Source organism: Chroicocephalus ridibundus, chromosome 3 (genome assembly GCF_963924245.1).
Source record: "Chroicocephalus ridibundus chromosome 3, bChrRid1.1, whole genome shotgun sequence".
Classification (NCBI taxonomy): Eukaryota; Metazoa; Chordata; class Aves; order Charadriiformes; family Laridae; genus Chroicocephalus; species Chroicocephalus ridibundus.
The window spans coordinates 12,124,809-12,141,757 of NC_086286.1; the positions used below are offsets into that span (position 1 = coordinate 12,124,809).

At 42.6% G+C, this 16,949-nt stretch overlaps 1 protein-coding gene across 2 annotated transcripts in view; it reads right to left on the bottom strand.

Moving 5' to 3' along the window:
• The window catches only part of TTBK1 (tau tubulin kinase 1), a 119,937-nt gene that overhangs the window by 60,635 nt on the left and 42,353 nt on the right, over positions 1 to 16,949 (bottom strand). For both annotated transcript variants that reach the window (XM_063328019.1, XM_063328018.1), the window contains 2 exons: positions 14,236 to 14,376; positions 12,870 to 12,974 (listed from right to left, as the gene is read on the bottom strand). In XM_063328019.1, the coding sequence (XP_063184089.1) occupies positions 12,870 to 12,974; positions 14,236 to 14,376 (246 nt within the window). The remainder of the gene's footprint in view (positions 1 to 12,869; positions 12,975 to 14,235; positions 14,377 to 16,949) is intronic.

Below are 16,949 nucleotides of genomic sequence, written 5' to 3' on the forward strand. Positions count from 1 at the left end.
GGTCTCCGCTGCCTGTGGTGGGATGCAGCATGGTGGTTTGTAAGAGAGCAGAATGAAAGTCAGTGCTGCTTTTGGGTCATGTGGGCAGTCACTGTATCTTAAGATGTGAATTGCACAGTATGGAAACACGAGGGCCACCCCGATCAGAGACCAGAGCTAATGTTATAAAATACTATATAACCTTAAAACTCAATTCAGTGAACTGAGGAAAGACCTCGGCTAAGAGACAATTATTGCAAAAGAAATCAACTAATCAAAAGCAATCAACCCAATGGAGCTTTTTATTTGAATCTCAGTATTTCTCTTCCCTAAAAACATGCAAGTTCTAAGAATTCCATCGATTTTGCACAAAATTTAGTTTTGAGAAAGTTACTTAATAGCCTCCTACTATTCTTTCCAAAGCAAAAGACCCAAAGGAGATGAGTTAAAAATGCCATCTTTCCTTCTTTACTTTAGGAGAATTCAAAATTTCCAACGGATTTTAACATCAGAAAAGACTAAGGTAATAATTTCGTCTTTCTGAATAGCATGCACCAACCGTGTCATCATGCAATTCCTGCGCCAGAACTTGTGCTGGAGATGAGGATGCCTTTCTCACATTGGAAACAGGGCAAAGAATGACCACTTTTTTAATCAAAAGCTTATTCCAGCTGTAATCCTATTATTTGATTATCACTTGATTTTTAACAAGAGAATTTTGGCCTCAGAGCCACACTTGTTTCTTACATGTGTGGTCCCATAGAGGAACAAGTAGCACAGAATGTCTCCATGGAAAGTGATAAGTAAGGAAGAGAAGTTCTTCATGTGCTGTAACAGAGAGCGGGGGAACCACTGACATTGAAATGTTTTGGAGAGTGCTGTAGAGAGTTAGTCACATCTCATTTGTGATTTACAGCTCATAATGCTTTCCTAGAGTCAGATGGAGAAAATGATCTTTTTCTACCAAAGGAAGAAGACAAAAGACAGTCGTGGCAATCACTGAGATGCTGCAGAGCTAAGTTCAAATCTCTCCACCCCCTGGACAGACGTGAAAACCACACTTCCCTCCTTCCAGAGCACACCCTCACCCCTAAGCCACAGGGTGCTTTGAGATGCAAGTCTAAGAACATCCGTGTTGGAAAGGATCCCTTTTGCACAGAATAATTGAATATTTATTACCAAGAGAGAGAAGGTGTACGACAGGCACTCTGTAACTTGGCAGCAAATGCACTTACCTGATGGAGGGGAGACTTGACTGTCAATCCAACTCAACATGCACCTGCCCAGGGAGTGAAGCCCCTGTTCCCTCACCACCGCACACAGTAATAGTTTTCCGTTCCTCTCTCTGTAGTCCAGTGGGAAGAATAATCAGAGCTTCAAGTGGAACAGCATCGACCAGAAGGAATGACACACTCAGATGTACCGTATCTCCCCTGCAGCCTGGCAGGAAAGGTGCTCGGAAATGGAAAACGGGATCTCAGTTCCCTGCAGGCATATACGGGATTTGAGCCTGAGCTGTCCTTCCTTTTCCCTCACCGCTCTAGCACAAGAGCTCTAACCAGAGCGTTGCTACATAAAATAAACCACCAACAAGCTGATGTAGATGATCTGAGGTCACCCTCACTGAACCAGGGCTGCCAGGGGAGGAAAGCAGAGAAACAGCTAGTTATAACAAGATACAAGAGTCCCTGCTCGCTAATAGATTTTCAAATCTATCAGCTAGTCTGCTTTTCGTACATTTAATTTCAATTGCACTGGCTTTCTGTAGTTGCAATGTTTTAAACCAGAACGTGAACTCTGTTCTCAAGTCGAATAATGAAAGTCACAACGAGAACCTTTACATAATTTTCACAATGATCTGTTTTATAACTAACCTATTCCCACAGAAACAGCATTTCTATAATATATGAAATGCGCACTATTTTTAAAGACATTGGTTCACTTTTTTTTTTCCTTTTCTCCCATCTCTGGTGGCTCTAGTTGCATGCTCTAGTGGCAGAGATTGTAGGTTGTTTGGTTGGACTCGATGATCTCAAAGGTCCTTTCCAACCATGCAGATTCTATGATCTCTGTGTGAACCAATGTGACTATGTTGTGCTTTCAGCCTTTTCTCCAATTACCTTTCTACAATAGAAAGTTCGAGACAAAAATTATATGCCTTCCTAAGGGATATAACTCCGAGTACTACAGCTCCACAAATCTGTTTATTCTACTGCAAAATGTTCATCATCTCCTACATAACGTAACAACTTTTCATGTATTTCAAGTACAAAGTAAGTATAAAAGCTAATGGGCTTCTATGTTTGAATATTTGGGGTCTTAGGATGTAGGAGTTAATATCCTTTGTGTTATTTTATAGTTCATTTTCCAGTGGGGGGAAAGTACTTAGTAGAAAAACATACCTTTCTGTCCTGTTCTAATACCTTGTTCGCTGCAGCAAAGTTTATTTTTAACACTATGAACAGACACTTGGAAAATAAATACCTTTTTTTTTTCCAATTAGCTGACACATTTCTGCAGCCTTCATCGTGCTCGTCTGAACAGGCTACGCCCTGCCCTGCCTACAACATCTTCTTTCTGCCCACTGACTCACAGAGCCGCCCTTGCACATGTACAGGATCTTCGGCAAGGCACTGCAAACTACTGCAGTGCAGTCTGAGCCACGAGGAGACCGAGATCTAATCAATGGGCTGCAGCTGACTAAGCTAAAAAAATGCTTTGCTGAGCGTAACAGCCCAGCGTCAGATCCTGCAAGGGGAGAGAGACTCCAGGAAAAACATAGCCTCTCCTCTGTTTTCCAATAAATAATTAAGACCAAGCTGCTAAACCCTTGACCACTTTCAATTAATATTTGTGGAGCCACAGGGAATATGTTTCTGAAGGCAGGGTGTCACAGACAGAGGAACAGCATAATGCTTTCTGTACTGCACGTTAGTGACAAATCTAGCCGACCTGAACAAAGACCAGTAATGATCGAGGAGTTATTGTCCAAAACCTGACCTACATTAGCACAGAAGACCTTCATGACTCAGAACACCTCCACTATACAAGTGTTGTTCATCATATTATTTGTATAACAACATCTATGTCTATTTTCTCCTCCAAGTTCAAATTTTCTGCTCAGCCTTGGTTCCCTGTATCAAACGCATTCTGCTAGTCCAGCTCTCATGCTATAAAAATTAATGCAAGATGAAAATTTTGACTTGTGCACTTAGAAGATACTTCCACAAATTTAAAAAACCCCAGCTTTTCTATTCTTTCCCCAGTTGCTTAGCTCTGTTGTCTGAAGACGTGCATCAACATTGACTGCTTATGCTGCTGCATGGCAAAGGTAGGTTGTACAATCAGGACACCACAGTGAATAAAACTGCTCTTATCTCTACCTGAACCATGGCAGAAGGTTGCGCCTAGAGGAAATAACAGTTAAAACCCTAAAAAAGCTCTCTGCATCTTGTAATACAAAATTTGTTACAGAAGGTCTTGCGATTCACCCCAAAATGGACTTTTTCACGGGAGAGGTGAAAAAAAAAAAAATCACAGAGAGAAAACTAGACTTTTTTCTCAGAAGAGTACCCTCTGCATCTGAAAGCACTTATTAACTAGAACTGAACTAACAGATACCCTCCATAAGCCACCTCTTCTTAAGCAGATCTCCAAGACTTCCATGACTGAGAAACACATGGCTTGAACTTCAAACACATGCCCACTTCAAACCCACGTGGATGGGAACCATCGTGCTGATAACGAAGAGTATTACACATCGGCATAACCGTATAAAAAAAACACGCTTCCTTGCCACTGAAGTTATACAATAGCACAAATCCTAGGAAGATCCCATGGAGAAAAAGGTATTGTGGGGTGTGGGAGGGTGCAGAATGTAAGCTGGAAAACAAGGACAGAGGCCTTGGATGAGGTAATGGGATTGCTTTAGGTGTTAAGGAAAGGAAATACTGCTTCCTATATGCCAGGTTAGATTGGTTCAAGACAACACTGCACCCAAGCTACTTATATTTCCCAATTTTCTTCTCCAGCAAGGGAAAAATGGGGTGCAAATGTTCTGCAGGATGACCATTGATATGGAAGAGAACACCAGTTCTTTCTTTTACCTCCATTTTTGATATGTTTCTAAACAGATTTTATATTTACGCGTTTTCCTGCTGCTAGTTTGCCTGGGCTAGTTTGCCCGCATGCAACCACAAAGTGAAGCCACTGCAAAAATCTCAGAGGAGAGGGGTTAAAAAGTAAAGCACCCTACAGCAAGCTCTTTTAATAGTAGATGGCAGGGATGGCCTATATCCACAACTGCTGCTACCATCACACTATGACCAACACAAAGAGAGAGGCCCTTTGCATGAACAAGGCCAATAGATACTCAGTCCACCTCAGCTCAGTCTGAAGTTTACTCTCAGGTATGGTATGAGAACTCTGAAAAGCCACCCCATTCTCATCAAAGGTCACAACAGTGATCTCTGATTTGTCCTGAATTCCTTTCCCGATGAATTCTAATGTTTGAGTACCTTCTTGAAAGCTGTTGAGTATCAAACCTATGTTTTCATGAAGCTATTCCATAACATCGAGGTCTCAATTACCAGCGATACTCGTCAGTTCAGAGGCCACTGTGAACTGTGAAATTAGAACTGTTCTCCCCCTGCCCCAACACACACCATGAGCATCACTGTTTATCTACGCAGAATTTCACCTGCCATTTTTTTAGTACCCCCCCTATCTTCTATAGCTGTCCCTTACCTTTATCACAGCACACTCTGTCCCATCACTGATATTTAGACCAGTCTCTGACCTGCACGCATGTGCTGTATTACTCTTCCCAACGCGCGCTTACTACCTGTGGCAGCAAGTGATGCCTCATGAATAAATGCATCCCTTTATTGGTTTAAATGCATCACCTATTTCACGGACTATCTTGTTCCTATGTAACCAAAGAGAACAGAGGCTCTCTCATTTGCTTCTGAAGACTTTATAGTATCTTACAGACTTGTATAAAATTTCTTTTGTCTTCTCGCTCAGTTTATAATTACAATCTTTTCCATCCCTCTTCAGGTGCGTTTGTCGTTACTGTCTTCTGAATCCTGTTTAGAGCTGGATGGGTGGTATCTTATGCATCACCAACTGTTATCTCATCTAGATTTGCGTAAAGGCACCAAAAAAGCTTTCATCATCCTATTCGATATGGACCGTAACAATTGCAACACTGGCCTGACGCATTTGGTGACCTGCCTCCACTCCTAAAGAAGGTGCTTCCGGATACCCTACAGGTAGGGTACATGTAGCTGGGCACATGCGGTCCCCGTGCATTCTGTTCAATCTAGCACGTGCAATACTAATTTTTAAAAGGTGTGATGTTGGTTCAGATCCTGTGCACCAGAACGAATACTTGAAACCCTCCTAAGAACAAAATCAGTTGAAATGTGGCTAGCTGGGATGCAATTAGGAAAAGTCTGCACAGCTTTTCTAAGGGAAAGTACCGGATCACCAACAGTATACTCTGCAGCATTTGTGCCTAAAGACAGGGGCAACATAGTCCATATAGTAGATCTGAATTTTCCAAAACATCAGGCCCTGAGAAAGTCCACACTTCAAGAAATTACACTGCAAAAGACAACGTTTACCTCTCATTTGAGTTGTGGCAATTACAGTTGTCTTTTAAAAAGGCAACAAATTAAAGATGTGCACACAACAAGAACTGTATGACACAACCTAGTCAAAGTTGTGTTTTCAGTCTCCCCTCTCTTGTTAAACTATTTGTAGTATCACGAGACAAGAAAGTTTTGAGATCAGACAAATTCAGAACCTGATTTCCTGTAGATCAAAGTTTAACTGTGAGAGTCTCAATATTTAACAAAAACTTGGACATGAAAAGAACGAACATTTTGATTTAATAACAGAGCTGCAGCAGTTGTGACAGCAGTTAGCAAAACAAGGGTGTGAAGGGGCCCAGAAACGTTGCTCAGGACAGCGTGGACCTGACTGAGGCTATAATGATGGTGGTGATGGGCCACAAGGCCTGGTCCCCAGCATGGGCTGATGCAACTATCTTTAGCACGCTGGAGACCTCAACCCAGAAGAAGCCCTAAAGGAAGGATATGGCCATTCACATTGGGCTTCAGAGAGCACCTGATGCCTCATTTCTAAGAGAAGTACTCTAGTTGAGGTGCGGAGTTACCAGGTGAAGGAGCTGTAGTGAGGTGGGAAAGGAGGTGAGCAGATTGTGTAGCATCAGGGAGGGTGAAGAAGAGATCAAGAGAATCTTCGCAGAGTCTCTGAAAGTGAAGATCATGCACCCTGCAATGCAAGGAAAAAGGGACAAATAGCAGTTATGCTCAAAGGAGCAACAGATGGAGACTCCCAAGAGGAGGGAAGCTCGCAGCAGAAGGGAGGGTCCTGCTCCACATGCGGATCTGCAGCTACTGAATAGATTTAGTAACCTGGGTCAGGTGAGGAGGAACAAGAACCGTCAGGGACGCCAGCTGAGCCTGTACCAAATGTCCATACCAAGAAGCAGAGGTGAGTGATGGTCATTGAAGACGTCTTCCTGTAGGAAATGGAAGCCCTATCTACTAGCCTGGCTTGATGTCTCAAGAGCTTTGTGGCTTGTTGGGGGTGTGTATGAGAGATAAGGACACATTGCCAAGGTTTGTGTCACCCTCTGGCTATTAACTTTTGCCACTCATTCATGGGAGCACCAAAAGCCCCTGGTTTTGAACAGGTTTTTGAAAGGGTGACCTTGAGTATACTAAGAGTGACTACACATCTGGCAGCATGGGGGCCCCGGTGCTGTCCTACTAAATCCTGACAGTGAGTGGGAAAGACTTAGGTAGAAGTGGATGCATCCTGCAAGTCACCACCTAGTGATCAAAGACAGGGCTTTGGCTTCTATGACCATGGGTCCCTCTTTGAGGAAAAAGGAATGTAAGTGAAAGAAGGGACTTATCTGGCAGAGTGGCAAGAGCAGCTTTTCGAAGGCTTTGCATCTAGGCTTGCAAACCTAGTGAGGAGGGCTTAAAGCAGGTACAATGAGAGAGGATTACCGTATCCTGAAGAGAAATGGAAGAACAGAGGCTGTGAGGAGGTGTCCTGGGAGAGGATGATAGAAGCTCTCATGCCTTCCCTGGGAAAGCAGCACAACTGGTGGCTCACCTCAAGTGCCCCTCCACAAACACCTACATATGTCAAACGAACAGGAGGAGTTGGTGGTCCATGTGCCATTGCAAAACTACGATCTCACCGGGATTACAGAGAGTTGGTGGGACAGCTCGCATGGCTTGAATGCCGCAATGAATGGAGAGAAGGACTGGGAAGGCAAGGAGGTGCATTTGTGCAGGAGTGGTTTGAATGTATGAAGCTCTCCTTGGAGCAGGCGATGAGATAGTCACTACTGATAGGTAAGTGATCAGCACCAACTAACACAGGTAACGTAATGGTAAGCATCTGCTACGGACTGCCTGATCAGAAAGAAAAAGTAGATGAAGCCTTCTTTAGACAACTGAAGGAAAGCCCTGCAATTGCAAGCCCTGGTATTCATAGAGGGCTTGAATTCTTGGGTCTGCCTGAAGAGGCAATATGTCAGGGTGAAGCAACCCAGGAGTTTTCTGGTGAGCATTGAGCAGAACCAGAAAAAGAAGAAATGAAGGTTCAGAGTCACAAAAAAAGGACAACACTGAAGAGGAGCACAGTTTCTTCTCTACAGTATTAGGTCATTCACACAAAGTTTGGAAGTCTCAGATTAAATAACCTCCTCTCCTACAGGTGTTCCTGCATTCTCACCTGACAGCAGGGTACCACAGACATCGTGTATTTAAGGTGTATTGAAGCTTCACAGCGTTGCGTAAAATTAAGACATATTCCCTAGAAAAGGGACCTCAGGAGTCCCACAGCCCTGGAGGTGGCCCTGTTTACTGTGACTAAGTAATTTTTCCACTCTCTGTTTCAGTAAATATGTAAGTATTGAGCACCAAAAGATTTACTTAGGGTAATGGACCAGGAATACTTTGTGAATTATCACTTGATAAATGGGAAATCCCAGTTCAAACATACCATGCTGAATACAGATCACAGATCTTATCCAGTGTGTGCTACCTTTCAAACAGGAGAGAGTGGGGCTTGGAGAGGCAGGGAGCAGCAGTAAAGAAATGAGCATCGCCTCCAGCAATTTTGTCAAGCTGCCTGTCTTTTCCTTCATTTCCCTGTCCTCACAAGTGTTTGAAAACAAAATCCTCTGGACATTTTTTTGCACTAGCAGTCTGTCCTGTTTATCGTAATAGCCAGAGTCCCTCCTGCTAGCCAGGATGTTGACCCTGATCCAAATGACAGAAATGCTGATGGTAGTCAAAGTAGCAGCCTTCAGCCAGGCCCTAAGCAGTTCTCAACACACAACGGGCACCAAATGGCTACATGGCTGATGCACATCTGCTCTACCTGTCCAAAGGAGTAACTATCAAAAACTGACTTCTGCAACCCTCAGTATCAAGTAATGAGACTGCTGAGAACAGCTGAGTTCCACTGATTGCTAACAGAGGGAAAATTGTTGCCGATGCTTCCTTACACACCTTCTGGCTCCAACCATCTTGTGTCTTTATAGTGCAATGTGAGTTCCTACAGACTGTAGGAGACTCCAGAATCCAGGAAATTTTACAACATCTGTCAAGAGGCTCGTGGTAGAGAGGTGAGACCATTCTCATGAAAGCAAGTCTCGGCAACAACAGCTTTTCCCCAATGAGTAGCATTTGTCTAATTATTAGCATCCCACATAAGGCAGATCAGTTTTGTTTTCCTAGAAGCACAGAAAAAATTCATATTCTGAAAAAATTTACATTTACCTAAGCCAAGTGGCCCGTAACTTTATAAACGCCAAGCAATCAAGCTGAACTTTCAACTAGCTATGCTCTATAAAAATATACAAACCAAATAAATAGTACTCATCAGAAGCTTAGCAGAGTAACAGCTCCCTAGGTAAAAGCTACTGTGGTGGCCCTTGAAAGAGAGTCTGTAAAGCCAGAGTGGTGACAGCTGACGACGGAGGAATTAATGCTCAATGAAGACCATGGACAATAGAAATGATCCCACCTCAGAGCTTTAATCAATCTCTAGAAAATCAGAACGAGACCTTTTAAATGACAGCCTATCTTATCTGCCTACTAAGGAGCTCCTTGCCTTTTCATATAAAAAATATTCATACTCTTTGGCGTCAGTGAATTGCACGTAAAAAGATAAATACATACATTCAGTGCCAACACAGCTTTCTAGAGGATCTTGCTCCACAGAACCACTGGCTTTTCTCTTTTTCAAAATCAAAGGTGTTTTCAAAATAGAAAAGTGACCAAAAATAAAAAGGCAAAAGGTAAGTTAAAAAACCGAAACAAAGCCACAGCATCCTAAAGGCCAGGGCGATTATCTGTATTACCAGCAAGTCATTCAGAATCTTTCTGAAAAGCTGACAAGCAAGATTGAGGTTATGAATCTCAGAGGATGTGAAAACAGCAAACACTTTTAATGGTATTATTCATAAAGTATGACAATGGTTCTGAAACTGTAGGAAAACTGCACAGAACCTACTTGAGCAGAAATCATCTCTTAATAAATGAATATGACTGAAAGCAAAATTCAGACATGCTTCCAGCAAAAGAGAAAGTGAGCTCCTTCCCCTACCTATCCTGTGTATTGTACCTCAGAACCGAATCACAAAAAGACTAAGCTCAGGATGATCACATTATAAATCTGGGAATTGTGTTCTTCATGGATAAAGGTACTGAAAGAGAATGGAGATAGAAGAATCTACCTTACCGGCTAGAAACAATCCCTTTGGTGAAATAAAAGATTAAGTTCTTAATTAAAAGAAGAAAAAAAAACCTACAAAAAAAAAATAAATCTCGTTTCACTTGGCTTCATTCTGTCCTTCACCCCCATCTCTTTCCTAATCGTCAGTGCATTATTTGGGCAGCAATCACACCATGCTTCGCCGGGCAAATGTCTCAGCCCTTTAAGTGCGACTCAACAGTGGCATCAGGCAGCAGAGACATAAAAGGATCAAACAGCCTGGTGACTATAGCATAACGTTAAAAGGGACTGAACATATTCTTCAATATATTCATCAATGACCTGGATGAGGGGATAGAGTGCACCCTCAGCAAGTTTGCCGATGACACAAAGCTGGGGGGGGTGGCTGACACACCGGAAGGCTGTGCCGCCATACAGAGAGACCTGGACAGGCTGGAGAGTTGGGCAGAGGGAAACCTTATGAAATTCAACACGGGCAAGTGCAGGGTGCTGCACCTGGGGTGGAATAACCCCATGCACCAGTACAGGTTGGGTGCTGACCTGCTGGAGAGCAGCTTGGTGGAAAGAGACCTGGGAGTCCTGGTGGACAACACGATGACCATGAGCCAGCAATGTGCCCCTGCAGCCAAAAAGGCCAGTGGCATCCTGGGGTGCATCAAGAAGAGTGTGGCCAGCAGGTCGAGGCAGGTCATCCTCCCCCTCTACTCTGCCCTGGTGAGGCCGCATCTGGAGTACTGTGTCCAGTTCTGGGCTCCCCAGTTCAAGAAGGACAGGGAACTGCTGGAGAGGGGACAGCAGAGGGCTACCAAGATGATGAGGGGACTGGAACACCTCTCTTATGAAGAAAGGCTGAGAGATTTGGGTCTCTTCAGTCTGGAAAAAAAATGGCTGAGGGGGGACCTTATCAACACTTATAAATGCTTAAAGGGTGGGTGTCAGGAGGATGGGGCCAGGCTCTTTTCAGTGGTGCCCAGTGACAGGACAAGAGGTAATGGGCACAAACTTGAGCATAGGAAGTTCCATCTCAACATGAGGAGGAACTTCTTTCCTTGGAGGGTGGCAGAGCACTGGCACAGGCTGCCGAGAGAGGTGGTGGAGTCTCCGTCTCTGGAGACATTCAAAACCCGCCTGGACGCGTTCCTGTGCAACCTGCTCTGGGTGACCCTGCTCTGGCAGGGGGGTTGGACTAGATGATCTCCAGAGGTCCCTTCCAACCCTATGATTCTATGAACTAAATATTTATGTATTTTGTATTGAATCATTTTTGTCAAAAAGCTTCACCACCTGAAGAGTGGCATGGGAGAATAGGTACATTAGGTATATGAGACTCTACCCCATATGATCCTCCCACATCCCAAACAAACTGAGACTTTTTGCCGCTCTCAGCAGAGCATACTCCCACCCCTCTGGGGATCCCCATGTCTTTTTTCAGGAAAAGATTATGTGTCATAAGTCCTTTCACAAGACCCATCTGTGGCAAGCAACAACCATCCATCAGAATGACCAGAATTAAGACCAACCTTCTCAGAGTCGTGCATCCTAAAAAAGCCCATCCTCACCCACACCATCCCAAGCAGGACACAGCTTGTGACACACAGCTGAAGAAATCTTTTGCTCTGAAAAATGTCGAGGCTGGATGTAGTGCTGTTTTCAAAAACAGGGCCTGGGAGTATTCTCTAATGATGTAGCAAAATAACAGCAAAGTAATTTTAAATTAGTGGGAGAAAGGAAGAAAAGAGAGGATCCAAAAGAAGAGACATCTGGAAAAAATAGTTTTTTCAATTGTAAAGAAAGAACAGTGTTCAAACAATGGTATTTGAAGTACAGATATAAAACATAGTCGCTTCACTGAGGCAATGAAGAAATAAATTTTGCAAAAAACCAAATACCAATTTCAATCCATAATGATCTTGAATTCTGAATGCAGAAAGAGGAAAGGAGTGGGGCTGTATTTTGAAAAGGGCAGTATGGAAAAAGGGTTATCCCCAAACTAAACAGCTTTGACAAGGAAGACCAGTACACATAGTGTGTTTCTTTTTAAGACTAAGACTCCAACCTTTGGAGCTGCTCCCATCTACGGCTAAATAGAAAAGGCTCGCAATGTCCAACTGAAAATACTTATAAAAAAAGAAGAAAAAATAGAAGAAAAAATAGAGAAAAATCCTCCAGCTGTGTTGATAAAATCTGCTCACTGATCTTTGCTTTCTTCCCACTCCCCAGCCATATCCTGCACTACAGAGTCTCTGAATTTAGCTCTCACGTTGTCAAGATGTTCTGGAACAACAATTATCTTGCAGATCGAAAAGATGTGCAGACCAAAAGGTATAAGCCTAGGATGATAAACAGAGAGACTGTCTGAGCCCTCCCGGCTTGAGCTGTGTTCCAAAATAAATCTGGGAATGCTCTGACTGATACCTAGAGCATCTGAAGCTTCGTGCATCCTTATGAGTGACCCCAGAAAACACAGTGGTGGTAAGAGGACTGGAGATAACACACACGTCACGTGGCGCAAGTTAGGCCTCCTGCCCTTACCTCCCCTCCAAGCAGGCACACTGAAATATTCCTGCTAAGAAATCTGGACAGGGGGCAATATACATAAAACCAAAGCCAGGCAAGGTTGAGTACAGCATTACCAGTTGCAGTTCACAGTAAGCCCAGCCTCTGAGATCAGGTCAGCCTCTAACTTCTAGCATTTTTTTCAGAAAAAGCTTTAAGAATGCACCAAACTGGTTCCTCAGATCACAGAGAACCGAACTAGACCAGTCCTCTGGGACTACAGAAGTTACATGGCCAGCACCGGGCTCACCCTCTTTGCTTGGCCATAATGTACTCAGTAAGTATTCCAAGCCTATGGAAAACATGATTATCCTAAAGGGAAAAAAAACAATAAATAAAAAAGCACACACCTTGTAAGACAAAAGCAAGCATCCCTTCTTAGATTCCCAACTCAGCTGAAGTCACCTGCTGCTTCTCACCTTGCAAAAATGCAGTGCAATATAATGACCAAGCATAACAATCACAAAACAAACAAAATCACAAAACCTTTCCATGCCTAAGCAGTTGCAAAAGTGGAAAAAAAATACTTAAAATTTACTTACTGGCCGGACTTCACCAGTAGTGTTGGTATACTGACGGGCCAGACCAAAGTCTAACATGTAGCACTTCCTGTATGTTGAAGGTAAGCGGCCCATGGCAAAATTGGACTAGACAAAGAAAGAAAAAAAAATCAATTTGATACCAGCAACTTGGGTAAGAGTGGCCATTTGTTAACAAAACTTTCCCATATAGACACACGTGCCTCTGGTGGAAACATAAGTCAAAAGAACAATTTTAAGATGCATCTTAAACATCATGATTAGAGAATCACTGCAATGTTAAGTTCACTTTGCAGATAAGTAACTGTGGAGTCTCAAAATAACTAAAATTCACATTAGCTTATCTAAATTTCAGCTGCTATGAGGAAGAGCTGCATTTAACACCACTAGCTCTGCAACGAGAGCTCCATCACTTGCATAACAGGATGGAGTTATTGTAGACAAACACTTCTGTTCATGGTTCAGCTGCTAGCATGCGTTATTCTGCCCTAACTCCCAGAATCTCCATCCACTGTATTGCATTACCTAAATTTATCCGAACATTCAGACATCTAAAAACCACTAGGTTTGCTTCTTAGTAAATAAACTGACAACAAGCAAATGGAACAGCTCTTTTTAAACCCCCATCTTAAAGTTTTATCCTTTACCCTAATGGATGGCTGCCAAAGGATTTGTGGCCAGTCACATTAGTGACTGATTTTCAGCTGAATCTGATCAGCCAAAACCAGCTAATTTTAAAAGTAGCAAATGATTTTGCTGGAATCAAGATGGTCTCAGGTACAGTGGAGAAACAAGTGTTCAGGTCAAGTAGTGAAGAGCTACAGGAAAAAGACTGACTCCTACAGTGAGACTTGGAATTACTGTGTGTCACCTAGGCAGATGACCAACACTGTGACTGTGTTTCTGACACTGGAAACTGTACTCCAACTTTTTGGAAATTGCTCAGAAAAGATTAAGAGGATTATTTAGCTAAGTCAAAACATGAAATAGCATTTATTCAAGTGATGGGTCATAGAGCAAGACATACTTTCTGAATCCCTTTTATAGTAATAATTGGTTGGATTCCAAATGGTTCAAAATTAGATTGTTTTGCCATGTGATCTTGACTGGTGCAAGTATGACTGACAGCTACTAACCCACCATGAAGTAGCCTCTGCTCATAAAATCTAGTTTGCTCTGCCCTTAAAGGAATGACAATACTATATTAATATTCTGTACTTACAGAAAATAGCCAATGTATCAGAGAGTGGGAGTGCGCATGGAGGCCTAAATCCCTCCTTTGAGATCTGCCCATATTCAGACTACCTTTATTGACTCAAGCAGAACAGAGAGACATACAACCAAAAGAAAAATTTCCAAAACAACATACAGGCTTGATGTCACGATGAAGGAATCCCACAGAGTGAATGGCTTCTATTGATTCCAGAATTTGTTTGCCTAATCGCAGCGTTGTGCTCAGCGTGAAAGTCCCTCGAGGCTGACTCCTTCTGAGATCTGCAAGATTTCGGCCCTGAAACAACCAATAAAACATTTAAACCGTGACATTAAAGCATAGCATTTCACAGCTGCAAGTTCTAACATGCATCCCCCAAAAAGCAGAAATGCTAATCAGACAGGTGCTCACCTTCTGTCTGCTTTATTTCTTGTATATGATTTTCCAATACTTCCTTTTAAGTGATGTATTTGCTGATAAGAAGATATCAGACTGTTATCTTGGCAAGTCAGCTGATGTACTATTTGAGAAACAGGCACAGCGTGGACAGCAGTGCCTCGGACTGCGTGGGCCCAGCATCTCCTCACTCTTAAAACCAGACTATATAGAAGCTGATTTAAGAACAACCTTTGACTGTTCTCTGAGCCATCTAAAGATTAAAGCAGTACAAAAATGATAAGCAGGTCATGAAGCCACTATATATTACAGCTCACAGGAGCAGTTTCATAAGAAACTCTCTAGCACCCAACTGTCTGGCTCAAGCTTAAGTCAGCATTGTTGTGGCAACACCACAATGGGGCAAGCTGCCTATCAAGAGAATCATACTCAAAATAGGAGAGGATTTTTCCACTGACTTAAAAAATACTTGTTAAAAAAATTGGTAATTTAACTCTAGTTAATTACAGTTCTTGGGCAAAAATGTCTATCAGCTGTACATGAAAATAAAGACAATTTAGCAAAAAAAAAAAAAAAAAGAAAGGACAGACTAAACACCAGAAGAATTACAGTATTCTTTGATCTCTGTCATCTCAGTTTTGTCTATACCTCTTCAGATTTGTAAAGAGAAAGAAGGTGTTAAAACGAGTATATTCTATGGCACTGTACCCCTCTAATCCACAGAACTAATGCATTTATCAACCGATCGAAAACATTATGCATAAGAGTCCTCTGTTTCAGAGAACATGCATCAAAAACAAAAGTTACCGGGACATGCTAATTATCATTATACTATAGAATCTCCTGTTTCTGCTTCTGCAAAGACATACATACTTATATTACTTATAATCCAGATGCACTCAAACAAAATTCGCAACAGAAGATATATAAAAGATTCCAAACATTTGATGAGAAAGCACAGATGGCTCTCCAAACCAGTGAAATGCCATTTATTCGTCCACCCGTTTCCAGTTCTCAAGTTATTTACAGACATTAAAGGGCCAACTGCAACTGGCTCTTTCAGTGTATGACTACTCTCAAGTTGCTTTGACCCATGTTTCACTCCAGGGCTCTGGTCCCTCGAACAACCACGCTTGACGTTGGTCAGCTAATACAGAGACAGCCAAACCGCAGCAACTGGCCCAGGTTTGCTCCTTAGCGTGAACAAAATAAGACTAAGCTACTTCTCCAGTGCTTATCTTTTTTAATTCCTGTGAGAGTTTACTAGAGGCAGCACAGATTTGTCATCACTGTCCTGAAAGATCTGAGTTACTGAACTGACAGCAGATCTTTCTTTCCACTGTAAAGTGGTTCCTTGGACACGAACTCTCTTATCCAATAGTAATAGGCAAAGGCAGATTTTTTTCAGAGCCGCACACTGAAATGTGCCATAATTTTCCCCAAGCTGTTCTGGGAGATGGTCTCAGGCGCCTGCTCTGCAGAAACAACCCAAGGCATGTGAATATGCAGTACTGCCCCCAGGAAAAGACAGAAAATGAGCGTTATTTTCCAAATAAACACCATCAGGCTGGCTAAGAAACAGAGCAGATGCAATGAGTTGCAAAGCTTAGAGTGGAAGCCTCAGACCCAGTGACTGAAGAGAAAGGGATTCTGCAATACATGACAGTCAGAGGGACACATGATAAACCATGTCTCCGCAGACCTTGAAGCTGAAGGAGAATTTTAGCCTGAAGAGTGATAGTGCAAAGCTAACTAACGCTTTAAGTATTGAAGTCTTAATTTGCAAATAATTAAATGATTTTTAGCTCTGCCTACTCTACAAGCTCAGCTACATAGTCAAGAACAGGCTAGAAAGTAAGAGATTCTACACAGAGAAGTTTTTTTCCAAGGTATAGTCATCTTCGTCAGGCTTGTTAAGGACAGGATTGGGGGATTAGAAACTTTGTTCTTCCATTAGCTCCAGATCAGCCCTTTCAAGAATTGTATTCACACTCACGCTGCAACAGCAGCAATAACCAGGGTTGTTTAGAAAGCAAAAGGTTTTTCTCTCTGTAACAGCACCAGGGATGCCAACAGCGCGTAAAAGGCAAACCCAAGCAACCGGGAATTTACTGGTTTTATACATCTGCCTTGCAAAGCAGAACTACACTTCAAAAGAATCAGAAGTTTATTTTAAAGAAGCACCGGGGTCTGCTGGTGCCAATTTTACTTCGTTCACTAATTAAAAATAACCTTCCAGTTTATGCAGCAGTTTACTTCCCATTACTTAGTGCTTCAATCTTCTCACTTTCGTTCAGCACGTTCTATCACCCAAATTATACATAAAGAAACATGACGCGGGCAGTAAGCTCTCCAGGGGAAGGGTCGGTTTGTATTGTATTGTCTACTCATACAGTGCTTTGCCCAGCAAAGCTCTGATCGTACAAACAGCCAGAGAGATAGGACAAGCTCCCTGTCAACGCTTATGTCAGGTG